The sequence below is a fragment of the Mesoplodon bidens genome (assembly GCF_964165515.1).
Source record: "Mesoplodon bidens genome assembly, chromosome: 12".
Classification (NCBI taxonomy): Eukaryota; Metazoa; Chordata; class Mammalia; order Artiodactyla; family Ziphiidae; genus Mesoplodon; species Mesoplodon bidens.
Window position 1 is genome coordinate 84,903,698 of NC_138168.1, and position 18,160 is coordinate 84,921,857.

Genomic DNA, 18,160 nt, shown 5'->3' on the forward strand with positions numbered 1-18,160 from the left:
ATGGAAACCCTGACCCAAAACAGAGTCTTTATGTTCCAGTTCATTCTCTCTCCATTTTAGGCACCCTCCAGCAGGCATTTCTGTGGTAAACTGGTGACGGCTCTCCCTTCAGAAGCCATCAGTGCTGCTCCCAGCATGAGCCAGGGACAGTCACAGATGACAAGAGTCACAGATCGCATCCTTTAGCCATAGCAGCTTGCTCCCTCTCACCAGGGGCAACGTTGCAAAACATAAACTGGCACATATGCAAGTGTTTTAAATCAGAAGAATCCAGTCTAGCCCTTCTTTCTTTGATTGCCACTTCTGGGTTTGTTTTACAGAACAATATTCTGTTGCCTGCAACATACTCCAGGCCACATTAATGCCATAATGACTAATTTGCATGATTGCGTAGAGCTTAAAAAGAGAGAACACCACGTTTCTTGCACTGTGTTCATGTGTGAAAACAGAAGAAGACAATTGTCAGTTTCCCAGGTCTTTGGCTAAAGTGTCACGGATGAATTGTAAGGTACGTTGGTACAAAAAAGCATCCTTTTTCTTTGGCTTACAAATGTTCAAATGGTTAACATCCACAGGAATTAGATCTCCAATGCCTAGATCTTAAGAAAACAAAAATGTCAATAAAATTTAAGTAAAAATATAAGCTGCCCGCTGCCAACAGTGAAAGAGGCCAAATGGGTAGTTGTGAATGTTGATTTGGATGTGATAGGGAACCTCTTTTTGAGAGAGGAAGGAACTTAGTTTGACTGTAACTAAACTGCATTTGACTAACCACGTGAGAATGGAGTCTCAGTAGGTGTAATTATAATTTTATGCTTTTCTCATAAATTCTGTGTGTGTGCTGCCTATTTCCTGATTCAATAGTGAACAGAGCCTGAGCACTGTCACCTTCAAAACGTTTACACACTGCAGGTTATTACTAAGTTATTCCACACTTCTCTGAACCATTTCTGTTTCTAGAGCTAATACTAGAAACTTGATAATGAGCTCCCTTGCCCTGATGAAACGAATGGGAACGTCTCACATGAATCCCTTCTATACCCGACCCTCCATGCTCACTCTACTAGGGAAGGAGATGATGTGGTGCTTGAGAGGTCTGGTTGAGTTTTTGATGTTTCAGCCTAGCCAAGTCCACCGAGATGGAAGTGACAGGAGGTACTAGTGAGGCCAGCAGGTGAGGAAGTGCAGCTGGTGGTTATGAAGGAAGACAGGCCACCTGGTGACACAGAAGAAAGGGTGGACAGAATTATGAAAAGGCTATGTCACTACCAGCAGCTGGTCCACAATACTAATTTTGCTTTAAGCTCCCAAAGGCTCTCAAAGTCATCTTAAAAAAAAAAACCAAAAAACTGGCCAATGTTCTTTCAACTCTTCAGGTTCTTTGAACTCTTCAACTACCAAACAGCAGTTCCTCACCCTATGGCATATTGCTTTAAGGTAGTCTCTTCAGATTCCACTATAGGATATCAAGCCTTTTTCATTTTATATAGATAATAATGAAGTAGGACAAAACTTGTTATGCAGACAGAAGAACCATCTGGCAGGTGTTCCAGACACGCACCATGCCTGGCTGCCAGGAGCTCTCAGTAATGGCGAAGTGCTACCAGGACAGCACGTGACCCAGCCCCTGAAGTGATCAGAAAAGGGTCTGACAAGCAAACTAAAGAGTTCGCCAGGTTGAGGGGAAAGGATTTCAGGGGGTGAAATGAATGGGCTATTTACTATGCTTAGAGTAACACAGGAGGCTATAAGGAGAACTGAGATTCGGGCTCTGCCCTCACAGAGCCTGCAGTAGACTACAGCGCTCTGCAGTAGCAGGTACTGGTCATTTCCCTCAGTCCCAGGATGAGGAAGACACTGAACTTTAACACTAGTTTTTTCCTTCAAAATCTCTGTTGCTTGAATATTCCCCATGTATCTTCCAGTTATTTACTAAGCTTCCACACCTTTAGCTGATTTCTTTAAGGTTCCTGCAGGCGGCTATCAATCTGTTAAATGAAATGCTCCTTTTAATCTAGCTGATAGAAAAGCTCTGTATTCTTACTTTAATGCAGCAGATTTCACTGTTGAGAGCTAATGCAGAGTTAGCCAATTAACCTTTGCTGTCTAATCAGATAAATAAAAGGAGAGAAGGGGAATGCCAAGGTTAAATGTTTGCAGAGAAGTTTTAATCTGTGGCTTAAAAGAATAACAGAATCTAAATCTTCCTAAAACTGTCTCCTAAAACTGAGAAACTGGATATAGAAGTTGACCTTTATGATTACCACCAACCAGGAAACTAAGGACAAACAAGTTTTAAAAGAGTGAATACCTGCTGATTCCAGGGGCACCACGTGGAGTTTAATCATGCTACCAATGTAGGTTGGTAGTGTTTCTACAAAACTCAGCACCTGGAAGTTTTTATCTTTTGCAAACTCCAGAAAGTCATCCTGTAGTGTTTTAAGTGCAGGAGAATCTGTAAAATTATAGAGAGCGAGATTGTAACAAGATCTATTTATCTAGTTCATAATAAAATGCATCAACCTTCCAAATTTAGAGAGGAAATTAGGGTTCTGATTCAAGACAGTGGCTTATTTTCTCTTCTTCCTAAGAAGCCATTAAGATGAGGGAAAAGGGCTAAAACCAATCTAGAACTTAGAGGCCAGTGTCAGCAGGAGAGTTTTCTCACATTGCTGGCTGACCAGAAGCAGTACCCAGGGCAGTTTGGTGTGTGGGACTGAGGGATTCCCCCGGTGTGCTGGCTGGCACTTCCACATCCACTCTGAAGCACAGCCTCCCATCAACAGAGCCTGTCTATAATCACAGAGCACCCATCCCCTTCCTGTCCCCCATCCTCAAGTATCAAAGGGCGACCAAGAAGCACCAGGTCTTAGAGGAAAGCCTACCACCTAAGAGAGACAGACCAGGTGAGCAAACAGAAAACCTGGGCACAGAAGACACTTTTTTTTAAAAAAAACACCTCTAATTAGTATCTTTAGAATGATTTCAAAAGAAAATGGATCACAGAACAAGAAAGAGCTTGTGGAAGATAAAATTTGACTGCAAAAAAATCAAATTCAACAAAAGGTTTGAAGATAAAGTCCAATTACTCTCCATAAAGCAGAACAAAGAACATATGAGCAAAAAGACAATGGTATACTAAAGCTCAAGCCAGGGGTCCCAAAATGCTGATTAACAGGTGTTCCAGAGAAAGAGAAGATGCTTATTAACCCCAAACAAATATAGTGCCTTATAATTAATATGAGTATCTGTAAAGCTCGTGTATATTTTAACAGTTGATGATTTTCCAAACTTGTGGAAAAGAGCAGTTCTTTGGTTATTTGGAATAATACTTAATGCAAAACATTATGTAACTTTAAAAATTTTAACTATTTAAGTTAGTGTTAAAATTATTGTTATATTTCTTAAGCAGATAATGGCTTAAGAACAAAAAGGGAACGTATCAAAGAAAAATTAACCCCAAACTAAAAAGTTTCCATGATAGTCTAAACACAATTGATGTACAAATAGTAAAATGAGGTAATACAGCCAAGTTAAAACTGTTAGTCAAAACTGTTTTCCTCCTTCTCCTGTATAACTGGTGTTAGTACAATGCCAATTCCCTTTAGAAAAAAAGTATTACCCTTGCTGAGTTCTTTGACTTCCAAAGAGGGAAAGAGAAGATAGCGAATATTAACAGAGTATTCAGCCAGGTGGGATCCATGATGAGGGACGCTATAAAAAATTATTCCTCTGGTATTGTTTATAATAGTACTCATTTCTGGCTTCTTAGAGGCTTCCAACAGCATCTTTTTGACAAGAAGACCTAGCCATAGAGAAGAAAAACAATGCATAAGCTATTTCCCTTTCCTTATTAAAAAAAAAAAAGGCAAACAAGAAATACAGAAAAAGAGATGCTTTCTTTAAAAAAGTTTAAACAATAATTCTCTGTAGCCCAACAAACAGGGCCTTAAAATATTAACACTTAGTAATGCTCCCAATCCTCTAAAATATATAGCACAAGACTACGAACAGGTAAGATTCTAGAAACTCATTTGTAAAGCGAATGTTACATCACAGGATGCGCTCTCCCAGAGAAGAGAGGCACTGCATGTTGGGTGTCCATCAATGAAGTGCACATGCAGCAGCCAGCCTCCCCACCGACCCACAGCAGCCCACTAACGACCACTCCGTTAGGACAGCACTAATATTTAAGAAACACACAGTCTTCACATATCCACTGGGGAGAAAACAAAGCTGCTGTGGGAAAATGCACCTAGGAAGGCACCTTCTTTTCTGTCCCCCAACCTGGGCTTGGAGCTGATAGGGAAACACAAAGGTAACATGGATGGTAACAGTCGGTCTCTGAGGATACAAAGAGCTACATCCACCTTTCTCTCAGCAAAAAGCCCAGACTCAAGAGTCAGCAGTCCTGGGCATTTCATCAGATAAACTAGGCCAAGGGCTGCTGAAAGGCCCTCTGCAAGGTGGATGGTGAACATTTAGCACTGGACTGGGAGTGGGTTGGGAGAAGCAGGGGATGTGGCTTAGGAAGCAAGCACTGGGACCAAAGAGGGGACACCTGTGATCACACCACCACTTCTGCAGGCTTGGGCGAGGGGTAAGCAGGCATGCAGGGGGCTGGGGCTGTGGGCACAGGGGCAGTGATGGACTCTGCGGTGGCTGGAGAAACAGGGAAGAAAGGGGGCGGGCCCTGGGACCAGCCAGGAACGCTGAGAGATATTTACAAGTTGGGCTTACGTACGCCATGGACAGCTTCTGATATTTACTCATTATCAAGCTTCGTGCTTAATGAAAGCATTAAGTTGTCAAACTCATTTTCTTTTTGTATGGGTTTTTACTAGTTGTCCCCTGTTAGAAAAACAAATAGCATGGAAGGAGCCATAGCCAAAAACATTAATTTAGGGGGAAAAGGGCTACCGATAAACAAAACAGAGAGCTCGCATGGCTGACAACCTCACAATGCTCACTTGGCAACAATGAAACATACTTACCTCCCATGCTGTGTGATACCCAAATCATTGGCCGATCCCCCACACCAGCAGCTCTGAGCTTCCTCAGAAGTTCGTTGCTCCTGAACGCAATGGACTTTCTGAACAAAATGAAAACAGCGGGTATGACAGGAGGCTATTGATTCCCCCTGCCCCAATTTTGCTATCCACTTTTTAAGGCAAGATCTTTTGTTTATTGGACCAATTCTACATGCTACAATTTGGAGTCAGGAATACCTCTATTCTCTCCGGTTGATTCCTGCAATTGCTCATTCCCCATTTCTAACTTAGTCACGCTGGCATAGGTGGGAATATTTATGAAACAAGCATTGTTTAGGCATCTAAAACGTACCGGGCAATTTTCACGGGTCAAACTTGGGTCTCACCCCATTGCCCCCACCACTTAGGGTGTGCGTCCCTCCTCATTAGGTGGCCTGACAAGACAAGGATCAGCGGAGACCATGCTGTCCTTTGTGAGTTCACCTGTGGAGTCAGCTGTCATTGCTGTTTAGTTCTACTTGTATTTATGTTACAAACACTAAGCTTTCATCATTTTGGTTTGTTACTTAGAAACAGCACAAAGCTATTAGAATCAGACTTCAAATAAGTAATTTTCAAACTAAAAGGGAACTCTAAAGCTGTCTGGTCTGGTAGTTTTACTGTGTATGTGGAGAATCCTTTCTTCGAAATAAAGGTTTATGTAAGCTCCTCTGGGTGACCTGGGGAAGGAGCCCTGGGGTCTTGCCTGCTGACCCTCAGCACCATTCCTCTGGCACCTAGGTGGGGGTCATTCATATATAACAGTTTGATGACACAGATCAGACCAACTCCCTCCATTTGTAGTCCAGACCTCCCAGACCAGTTTAATGACCTAAGATGGTTAGTGAGTCAAAGACAGAACTGGCTATAGTCTAGGCCCTGAAGCCCAGAAATTGAGTGCTCTCTCCTGTACATACAATTGGCACATACGATGTACAAGTGACATGAGGAGCCTACATTGCTCAGCATCGCTCTTGGCTTCCTTTAGGTGGTATGCTTGTGAACACAAAAGCCAAAAGCCCCATGTTTACTTCCAGGAATTAAGGAAACTTTGCTCTCGAATCCATGGTCCTTACTATGAGAATAGTTTTAAGTGAACCATGTTAGGAGCCCAACATTGACACTATATCTAAGCCTTATACAGTTTCATTATTTATAGCTAACTTCCTCTATAAGGAAGAGAAGAAAGGTTAGGTTAGTTTTCCATAAGAAAATCCTGTCTGTGGCCTCCAAGATAAAACCCCCCTCCTTCCCAGAGGGCCCACTTGTGGCCTGGACCCTTCCCGCGTTACCTTTCCATAGGGCACCTTGCTCTCCAGTCGCTAAGGCTGGTGTCATACTCCACAGATATAATTCGGAGAGCGGGACAGTCTCTTGCTAACCACGACTACGTAAAATAAAAGGTACAAAAGGGAAGATATGAATTTCCACTGTTCCACTTATTTCCTAGCAATTGAAATTCGTAACTAAAGGACCCTGGTAATACTGACAACTAGTAAAAGACTGCATTGGAGTAAAGTGTAAAGGTGACTAGAAAAATAACTCCAGCATTTTATCTTTTTGTATCTCTGCTCATAAGGTGATACTGCATAAGGTCTATGCAGGTTTCAAGAGAATAGTCTCAATTTTAATCTGCTATAGCCAAAAGCAGGGCCTGTTGTTGGAGTCTAGATCAAATTGGCTTTTTGAAAGCATTTAATAGAAAGCTATGATCTCAGGACAGACAGAAGAGTGTGACGGAGGTTAAGAGATTTGACGTGAGAACTCAGATACTAATTACATTTGACCTGAGAACTCAGATACTAATTACATTTGACCTGAGAACTCAGATACTAATTACAGTTACAGTTCTGTCTCTGTGGATCCGAGGTTTATCATCATCTCCATATTTCAGTGTCACCAGAGAAAGAGTGCCAACCACTCTTTCTGCTGGTAAGCCCTTGTGAAGGTGGATAAGGAGCAGTGGGACAAAGCCCCAGGAACTATTTACACATATTTACAGCATCAGTTTTCACTGAGCTTTAGATAAATTTCATTCAGTAAATTAATGCCAACGTTTAGGCTCTTTAGAAGAAATAATGTCAGAGAAATCCAAAGCAGAATTACTTCTTCAAAGTCTATTTTTATAATTATTAAAATCACAGAACTAGCCAGCTGTTATTAATATATTATTGATTGAATTATATATATATATATTTTTTGAATTATATTTTTATCGGAAGTGAACTATTACTGGCCCTTGCCCTTTGCCCGTTTTTTACTTAACAGAATACTCTTTTAGAGTCATAGAATGTACCCTAAATTATACAACACAGAGTGATAAGCCCAGTTGTTCATGTAACATATTCTAAGTGTCCCTAAGGAAAAGAAAACTGCATGGAAAAAAAATCCCAGTAAAAAGAGAAAAGCACGTCACAATGAGGACTCTAAAGGCCGGTGACACAGCAGTGTGTCAGGATAAGGGTGGCCTACCAGAGGTAGCTGCTTCCTTACCTTGGGCCAACATGTTGTATACTTGGTTTCATCCTCTGAAACCTTTTCAGTTAAATCCCGATCATTGTCCTGCTGGCGCCACGTTTTGAATGCTGCTCCCATAAGGCCATGAATAAACAGTACATCTGCTTTAATGGGCTGACTAACAGGGGAGAGAGTTTTTAAAAGAAGCAGAAAAAATGCATTATTACTTTGAGAAGAATCTAGACAGCACTCTCTTTGGATGGTGCTTATTTTAGCAGGTTTATATGACATAAAATAAACTTAATTAAGGCAAGCTTTATAAGCACAGGTTTGCTGAGGAGCCTTAAAGGAGTTCTGGCAAAGACATATGCAGTGTGCTCACTGCTCTCTCTGTAAGGATGGAAACACAGGCAGGCAGACCAACCAAAATCAACTGTAATGCGCTTAGTGGTCAATGAAGTGACATATCATAGATTACCCTCCAAAGAGTTCCATGAGAATATTACACAAATCAATAAAAGTATTTAAGAAATTAAATCATATGCTAGTGTAGTTTCAAACTCAGTATGTATGAAAGAGGTTGTTTTTATCAAGTAAAATGATGTTTATCAGAAACAGAGCAAATGAGATTTTAAAGTAACATAGTCTTTCTTTGTATATGACATTTAAAAAAATTGCAATAGTATATTACTTGCAAGCTATTTATAATACACACCCAATTATGTAACACATATAAAATACATAACCATATTATTTTATTTACAAATTAGAATTAACCAGGAAATCTATTTTTCAAGTTAAAAAAAAGTTCTTGCTATTTTCTGAGGTATTAAAGTACCTGACAAAAATCTAAGAAATGTGTAATTTTTTCATTGTGGTCCTTTCTATATTTATTGTCTTAGCAATGATACAACTGGAAATAGTAACCAGAAATAACCTTAAGAAAACAAACAAAAGAAATAACCTTAAGAAGGAGTATGAGTCAAATTTATGACAACTTACTCCTTCCGATACATGCTTTTATAACGTCGCCTAAGCTTTCTCTAGTCCCTTGAGTTCTTGGCCCAGGCTGATTTGGTTGCCTGCATATAATAAGGTCCTAGCTCCTTCTCATCCAGATCAACCTCTACAACCCTAATCAGTTAATAACTTAGATTTACATGAAAAATGTAATGAAACAAAGAAGAAATACGCATTACAGAGTTTACGTGAGACACATTATAAAAGGTGAATGCAGCCTTCCTGAAGGTAAGCCGCTGGTATAAAATAACCCTGGTAATTTAGCTAGTTCCATACTTTCACGACAGCTTGCAATTCTTCTGAGGTTATTAGGGGCAAACTGTTTCAGTAAATAAGGTATTTGACTTATTTGTAAGGTATTTCTCACTTATCTAAATTATGCAGAAAGAAGTTAGAATATTAAGCCCTTGAAGCATTACGTCCCCACAGGGACAAAGCGGCTCTACCCGGCCTCACCTTGTGCGGTACTGGGGGTGCAGCACGTACACGCCGTCCTGGTACTTATCTTGCACAGTCTCTCGGTCTAGATTAGCCAGGGTTCTGGCGGCGTGTGAGGCCTCCATAATGTGGTGGGACTTTATTGCTTCTACCAGTATGGAAACCCAGCCTGGTGAAAAGAACATATTCCCTAAACACCAGCACTAATCCGTCTCAGACTGTTGAGAGGTTTCAGGCTGAAAATGATGGGAGGAAGGCAAATCTCAGCATCTGTCTGCGAGAAAAAGCCCTACTACCCAATTACATTCTTCCCTAAGGCCCCCTGGGTCCCACAACACAATGCCATGATGTCCCCAGCCAGGTGCTCCTTAGGGATCTCAACGAAGGTTAAGAGCCATTTTCTTTATTTAGAAAATCTAACAGAAGTTGTAATTACTAGAGATGAGGCCATAAATGGTAAGAAAATGTCATATTTTGCTTTAGCAAAAATTATTAAACTCAGTGAGTTAACACTAGTTATCTCATTCTGATTGGCAGTCATATTAGCAGCCCTTAATAATACACGAGTGAGTAGTTTCTTAATAATGAACGTGTTTGACAGACAAAAATCTTATAAAACCTGAGGTTCAGGAAGGAAAAACTCATTTTTTTAATTGAAGTCTAGTTGATTTACAATGTTGTGTTAATTTCTGCGGTGCAGCAAAGTGACTCAGTTACACCTACATATACATTCTTTTTCATATTCTTTTCCATTATGGTTTATCTCAGGATATTGGGTATAATTCCCTGTGCTATACAGTAGTAACTTGTTTATCCATTCTATATGTAACAGTTTGGAAAAACTATTTCTTAAAGGGAGACAAAGAAATACTTTGTGCGGTACAATTTCATTTATTTTTTATGTTTTTGTTATTTAAAACAGTGTATTGCTTTATGAACATAAATATGAGGGCAAAGTTTATGCTTGCACGTGCATACACACACACACACACAAACACACAAAGATCTAGAAAGAGGCACCAAACTATTAAAGTCACTGCCTCTTAGGAGGGAGTTGGGGTTGTGGAGGGCTCTGTATAAAGCTGGGTTTAATTTTTTGCTGTATCTGTGTTCTCCGAAGTATTTACAATGAGAGTCTATTCATGTATTATTTAATTTAAAATAAAACAAAATATGGGCTTTGAGGTCGGAGAGACTTGAGCTCAAATTTCTGTCCCTTGCTTACTTGCTATGGAAACTCAGTCAAGTTGCGTGGCTCATTTGACCTGAAGGAAGGTTCTAATAAATTAATCTATATAAAAACTGCCATTTCCAAGCGCAGCAGGTGCTCAATAGAGAGCAGCTTGTCCTCATGTCATCCTCCCACTTTCTGTGGCAAAAGTGTTGAGAATCACTGTGATGATAGGAGGCCATTATTTAATAATCCAAAAGAAATTTCAGACCCAATAATTCTTTAACAATACTCTAATTTGTAATATTAGAAAATCCCTCTTCAAAATCTGTTATAGAATGCTTTATAATAATTGTTTTAAAATTCTACCTATAGAAATATACAAGTATGTTATTGGTATGTACAAAAATATGGCTTTATTTATTTATTATTTTTTGTTGCAGTACGCGGGCCTCTCACCGCTGTGGCCTCTCCCGCTGCGGCCTCTCCCGCTGCGGAGCAAGGCTCCGGACGCGCAGGCCCAGTGGCCATGGCTCACGGGACCAGCCACTCCGTGGCATGTGGGATCCTCCCGGACCGGGGCACGAACCCGTGTCCCCCGCATCAGCAGGCGGACTCCCAACCACTGCGCCACCAGGGAAGCCCAAAAATATGGCTTTATTTTTAATGGAGTCACAAGAAAGGAGACACAAGAGAAAGCATGGCACAAGCCATTTCTACGGCATTTTTTAGTTGCCAAAGTATTTTTACAATGCCTGAGATGCTTCACCTAATGCTCCTTGGAAAACTTGTGTCTTTCTTAAATATTTACTGTTTTTTAATTACATAACTTCTGAATACATTTTAATTGTAAAAATAAACAAAAATAGCACTTAATAATGAACATCCCACTTTAGCACTCCCATCATTTCCCAATTCCCACTTATATCCTCAGAAGTAATCAAAGTTAAAAGTCTGGTGGACACCCTTCCAAACTTTTTAAAAAATTCAGTTACATACCTATAATTTATACATATACACTATACCTCCATATGCTTTTTTCTCTTTTTTTGCCTAAATGGAATTATACTATTCCTATTGGCCTGTGACTTGATTTTATACTTGAGCCATGTACACAGACCAGTTACCAATAATGAAATTGAATCAGTAATTAAAAAAAAAACTTCCAACAAACGAAAGTCCGGGACCAGATGGCTTCACAAGTGAATTCTACCAAACATTTAGAGAAGCATTAACACCTATCCTGCTCATTCTGTTCCAAAAAATTGCAGAGGAAGGAACGCTTCTGAACTCATGCAAAAAGGCCAGCATCACCCTGATACCAAAACCAGACAAAGATATCACAAAAAAATAAAATTACAGACCAATATCACTGATGAACATAGAAGCAAAAATTCTCAACAAAATATTAGTAAGCTGAATTTGATGACACCTTAAAAGGATCATACACCATGTATCAAATGTAATTTATCCCAGAGATGCAAAGATGGTTCAATATCTTCAAATCTATCAGTGTGATACACCACATTAACAAACTAAAGAATAAAAACCATATGATCATCTCAAAAGATGAAGAAAAAGCTACTGACAGAATTCAACAGCCAGGGGACTTCCCTGGTGGTGCAGTGGTTAAGTATCCACCTGCCAATGCAGGGGACATGGGTTCGAGAATCCCTGGTCCAGGAAGATCCCACATGCCACAGAGCAACTAAGCCCGTGTGCCACAACTACTGAGCCTGTGCTCTAGAGCCTACAAGCCTAGAGCCCGTGCTCCGCAACAAGAGAAGCACCGCAATGAGAAGCCCATGTGCAACAAGACCCAACGCAGCCAAAAATAAATAAATACATTTATTTAAAAAAATAAAATAATAAAAATAATTCAACATCCATTTATGATAAAAACTCCAAAAAATGGGTATAGAGGGAACATACCTCAACATAATAAAGGCCATATATGACAAGTCCACATCTAACATCATACTCAATGGTGAAAAGCTGAAAGCATTTCCTCTAAGATTAGGAACAAGACAAGGATTCCCACTCTCTCCACTTTTATTCAACATAGTTTAGGAAGTCCTAGTCACACCAATCAGATAAGAAAAAGAATTAAAAGGAATTCATATTGGAAAGGAAGAAGTAAAACTGTCATTGTTTGCAGATGACTTGATACTTTATACATAAAAAAATCCTAAGGTGCCACCAAAAAAACTACTAGAGTTCAACAATGAATTCAATAAAGCTGCAGGATACAAAATTAATATACAAAAATCTGTTGCATTCTATACACTAACAATGAACTGTCAGAGAAATTAAGGATTTACCACTTACCACTTACCATTTACCACTGCATCAAAAAGTATAAAATACCTAGAAATAAACCTACCTAAGGAGGTAAAATACATGTACTCGGTAAACTATATATAAGACACTGATGAAAGAAACTGTAGATGACACATACAGACGGAAAGATATACTGTGTTCATGGATTGGAGGAATTCATATTGTTTAAATGACCATACTGCCCAAGGCAATCTACACATTCAATCCAATCCCTATCAAAATACCAATGGCATTTTTCACAGAACTAGATCAAATAATTTAAAAATTTGTATTGAAACACAAAAGACCCTGAATAGCCAAAACAATCTTGAGAAAAATAAACAGAGCTGGAGAAGCCATGCTCCCTGACTTCAGACTTTACTACAAAGCTACATTAATCAAAACAGTATGGTACTGGCACAAAAAGAGACATACAGATCAATGGAACAGAATAGAGAGCCCAGAAATAAACCCACACACTTACGGTCAATTAATCTACAACAGAGGGGGCAAGAATACTCAATGGAGAAAAGACAGTCTCTTCAATAAGTGGTGCTGGGAAACTGGACAGCTACATGTAAAAGGATGAAATTAGAACATTTTCTTACACCATATACAAAAATAAACTCAAAATGGATTAAAGACCTAAATGTAAGACTTGAAACCATAAAATCCCTAGAAGAAAACATAGGTGGAATACTCTTTGACATAAATCATAGCAATATTTTTTTGGACCTGTCCCCTAAGGCAAAGGAAACAAAAGCAAAAATAAACAAATAGGACCTAATTAAACTTAAAAGCTTTTGCACAGCAAAGGAAACCATCAACAAAATGAAAAGACAACCTACTGAATGGAAGAAAATATTTGCAAATGATATGACCCATAAGGGGTTAATATCCAAAATATATAAACAGCTCATAAAACTCAACATCAAAAAACCCCAAAATAACCTGATTTTAAAATGGGCAGAAGACATGAATAGACATTTTTCCAAAGAAGACGTACAGGTGGCCAACAGGTACGTGAAACAATGCTCAACATTGGGAAATGCAAATCAAAACCACAATGAGATTATCACTTCACACCTGTCAGAATGGCTACCATCAAAAAGAACACGGCTAACAAATACTGGCAGGGATGTGGAGAAAAGGGAACGCTTCTAAATTGTTGGTGGGAATGTAAATTGGTGCAGCCACTGTGAAAAACAGTATGGAGGTTCCTCAGAAACTATAAACAGAATTAGATTATGACCCCACAATTCCATTCCTGGGTATATATCCAAATAAAACTAAAACGCTAATTTGAAAAGATACATGCACCCCAATGTTCATAGAAGCACTGTTTACAACAGCCAAGATATGGAAGCAACCTAAATGTCCAGCAGTAGATGACTGGGTAAAGAAGATATAGTGTGTGTGTGTGTGTGTGTGTGTGTATTATATACACACACACACACACACACAATGGAGTACTACTCAGCCATAAAAAGAATGAAATTCTGCCATTTGCAACAACATGGATGGACTTGGAGGGTACTATGCTTAGTGAAATTAGTCAGACAACAGACAAACACTGTATGATACAACAGAAAGACAAACACTGTATGATAACACTTATATGTAGCACCTAAAAAATAAACTAGCGAACGTAACAAAAAAGAGACTTATGGATACAGAGAACAAACTAGCAGTTACCAGTGGAGAGAGGGAAGGGGGGAGGGGCAAGATAGGGATATGAAATTAAGAGGTACAAATTACTATGTATAAAATAAGCTACAAGGATATATTGTACAGCATAGGGAATATAGCTGATATTTTACAATAACTATAAATGAAGTATTATCCTTAAAAATTGTGAATTAGTATGTTGTATATCTGAAACTTCAGCTATACCTCAATTTAAAAATACATTAAAAAAAGGTAAAGCACAGAGAAAAAAACTTTTTGGAAAGACATGGACAGAGTCTCAATGACCTGTGGAACAGAATCAAGAGATTTAATATACATAATTGAAGTCCCAAGAGGAAAGAAGAGAGAAAAAGGGACAAAAAAAGAATAGCTAAAGATAGACAAGCTGGAAAGTTTCCAAATTTGATGAAAAACATCAACTCACAGATTCAGTCAGCTCAGTAGACGCCAAGCAAGATAAATATAAAAATAGACTAGGCTTCATAGTCAAACTGCTGACAATCTAAAAAGAAGACAGGAAAAAAGACACAATCTAAAAAGAAGACAGGAAAAAAGACACATTTCATATAAGAGAAGAAAAGCGGGCATAAGAAGAGACTTCTCATCAGACAACACACACACACACACAGAACATGGGGACAGAAGCCTGCTCTTGGTGTCTTGGAAACATGCCCCCAAACTGCTGCTTTGTTATCAATAAAAGGTTGATGTTCGGCTTGGGTCAAAAAAAAAATAGAGAGAATGGAATGATATTTTTTAAGTGCTGACAGAAAAAAGTAACACACTGTCAACAAAGTACTCTTTATCCATGGAAAATACCCTTTCCCTGGATAATAAAATAAAGGCAAAGTCAAGACATTTTCAGAAAATGAAAGGCGACAGAATTTGTTGCCAGCAGATCCAGGTCTTTAAGTTGAAGTGAAATAATATCAGACACAAATTTAGATAGAAAAGAAGGAAGATGAGAGGAAAACATAGGCAGAACACTCTATGACATAAATCACAGCAAGATCCTTTTTGACCCACCTCCTAGAGAAATGGAAATAAAACCAAAAATAAACAAATGGGACCTAATGAAACTTCCAAGCTTTTGCACAGCAAAGGAAACCATAAACAAGACCAAAAGACAACCCTCAGAATGGGAGAAAATATTTGCAAATGAAGCAACTGACAAAGGATTAATCTCCAAAATTTACAAGCAGCTCATGCAGCTCAATAACAAAAAAACAACCCAATCCAAAAATGGGCAGAAGACCTAAATAGACATTTCTCCAAAGAAGATATACAGACTGCCAACAAACACATGAAAGAATGCTCAACATCATTAATCATTAGAGAAATGCAAATCAAAACTACAATGAGATATCATCTCACACCAGTCAGAATGGCCATCATCAAAAAATCTAGGAACAGTAAATGCTAGAGAGGGTGTGGAGAAAAGGGAACACTCTTGCACTACTGGTGGGAATGTGAATTGGTACAGCCACTATGGAGAACAGTATGGAGGTTCCCTAAAAAACTACAAATAGAACTACCATATGACCCAGCAATCCCACTACTGGGCATATTACCCAGAGAAAACCATAATTCAAAAAGAGTCATGTACCAAAATGTTTATTGCAGCTCTATTTACAATAGCCAGGAGATGGAAACAACCTAAGTGTCCATCATTGGATGAATGGATAAAGAAGATGTGGCAAATATATACAATGGAATATTACTCAGCCATAAAAAGAAACAAAATTGAGCTATTTGTAATGAGGTGGACGGACCTAGAGTCTGTAATACAGAGTGAAGTAAGTCAGAAAGAGAAAGACAAATACCATATGCTAACACATATATATGGAATTTAAGAAAAAAAAATGTCATGAAGAACCTAGGGGTAAGACAGGAATAAAGACACAGACCTACTAGAGAATGGACTTGAGGATATGGGGAGGGGGAAGGGTAAGCTGTGACAAAGTGAGAGTGGCATGGACATATATACACTACCAAACATAAAATAGCTAGCTAGTGGGAAGCAGCCACATAGCACAGGGAGATCAGCTCGGTGCTTTGTGACCACCTAGAGGTGTGGGATAGGGAGGGTGGGAGGGAGGGAGTCGCAAGAGGGAAGAGATACGGGAACGTATGTATATGTATAACTGATTCACTTTGTTATAAAGCAGAAACTAACACACCAAAAAAAAAAAGAGCGCTGTATATTATAAACATGTAAATAAAAAGTTTTCTTATGTTCTTTAAATATCACTTGACTGTTAAAAATAACAACAATATATTGTGAGGTCTATAACATATGTGGTCTATAACATATTATGGTCTATAATTATGACAATACCACAGAGGATGGCAGAGGGTATAAACTGAATTATACTGTTGTGAGACTCTCACGTTATATACAAAATGGTATAATACGAATTTAAGATAGACTGTACAGGAGAAAAAAAGAAACAAAAACCAGAGAGGGGACAAATTGCAAGAGCAAGACAACAGACACAACCAAACAATATCAATAATTACATTAGAGCTAAAGAGACAAAACACTTCAATTAAAAGGGATTATCAAGCTGAACTTCTTAAAAAAGATGCAAGTATGTGCTGTCTTAGAGATGTACTTATTTTTAGTCACAGAAAAATGAAAGCAAAAGAAGGGAAAAAGACAAAAGATATGCAATGCAAACAGCAAGCATAAAAAAAAATAGCCAGTATGGCTATTTTAATACCTGACAAAGCAGACTTGAAGAAAAGGAGTATTACCAGTGATAGAGACAATACTTAATAATAAAAAAATGAACATTTCACCAGGAAGAAAAATCTGATAGAATTAAAGGAGAAACAAATTCACAATCACAGTTGAAGAATTTAACATGTCTCAGTAATTCATTAAACTAGACAAAACTCGGTAAAGATCTGGAGAAAATTTGAATAATATGATCAGCCAACTTGGTTGAACTGTTATGTATAAAACACATCATCCAACAACTACAGAATATTCCTTCGTTTCAAGTACACACACAACATTCACCAAGATAGACCATAAAATGGGCCATCAAATAAGTGTCACATTTCCAAAAACTAAAATCTTACAGAGTGTGTTCTTTGAATGCATGGAATATTAAACTAGAAATCAAAGACATACGATATCTAGAAAGCCATTAATATTTGTAAGTTATGCAGCACACTTTTAAGTAACCCATGAGCCAAAGAAGAAACCATAAGGGAAATTAGAAAATATTTCAAACTGAATAATGATGAAAATACAATATATCCAAAATTTGAGGGATGCATCTAAAGCAGGTTAGAGGAAATTTACAGCTCTAAATACCTATATTAGAAAATAACTGTAATGACTTTAAAACATGTCTTCAAATCCTTTTGACACCATTCATTCTCATCAAGAGGTGATGGGTGTAAACCCCTTCTAAATCCCTTCTCCTCAAATATGAGCTAGCCTTAGTGACTAACTTTTAATCAACAGATCATGCAAAACTTACTTCCAGTGCTTGATTATAAAAGGCAAAAGAGGGCTTCCCTGGTGGCGCAGTGGTTGAGAGTCCGCCTGCCGATGCAGGGGACGTGGGTTCGTGCCCCGGTCTGGGGGGATCCCATGTGCCGCGGAGCGGCTGGGCCCGTGAGCCATGGCCGCTGGGCCTGCACGTCCAGAGCCTGTGCTCCGCAACGGGAGAGGCCACAGCAGTGAGAGGCCCGCGTACCGAAAAAAAAAAAAAAAAAAAAAGGCAAAAGAGCTTATACCTGTCTCTCTCTTGGAACATTTGCCCTTGGAACCCAGCCATCAGGCTTTAAGGAAGCCCAAGGCGAGTGTTGAAAGAAGCCAATGCCCCCAGCCCCGGCTGAGCTCCCAGCCGAGAACCAGTACCAATTTGCAAGCCATGTGCACGAGCAATCTTCAAAATGTATCCTCCATCTCACAGCTGAGCTGCCCAGCTGATGCTGCATATAGCACATAAAGGCCCTCCCTACTGAATCTTGCCCAAATTTCAGATTCATGAACAAAATATATGGCTGCTGTTTTTTT

General features: G+C 38.9%; 1 protein-coding gene across 2 annotated transcripts in view; it reads right to left on the minus strand.

Moving 5' to 3' along the window:
* Positions 1-450: 450 nt before the first annotated feature.
* SERAC1 (serine active site containing 1) overlaps positions 451-18,160 on the minus strand; it is a 75,550-nt gene continuing 57,840 nt past the window's right edge. For both annotated transcript variants that reach the window (XM_081250707.1, XM_081250706.1), the window contains 7 exons: positions 8,964-9,114; positions 7,524-7,665; positions 6,323-6,417; positions 4,995-5,092; positions 3,623-3,805; positions 2,312-2,455; positions 451-599 (listed from right to left, as the gene is read on the minus strand). In XM_081250707.1, coding sequence (XP_081106833.1) covers positions 463-599; positions 2,312-2,455; positions 3,623-3,805; positions 4,995-5,092; positions 6,323-6,417; positions 7,524-7,665; positions 8,964-9,114 — 950 coding nt within the window. In that variant the 3' untranslated portion in view covers positions 451-462. The remainder of the gene's footprint in view (positions 600-2,311; positions 2,456-3,622; positions 3,806-4,994; positions 5,093-6,322; positions 6,418-7,523; positions 7,666-8,963; positions 9,115-18,160) is intronic.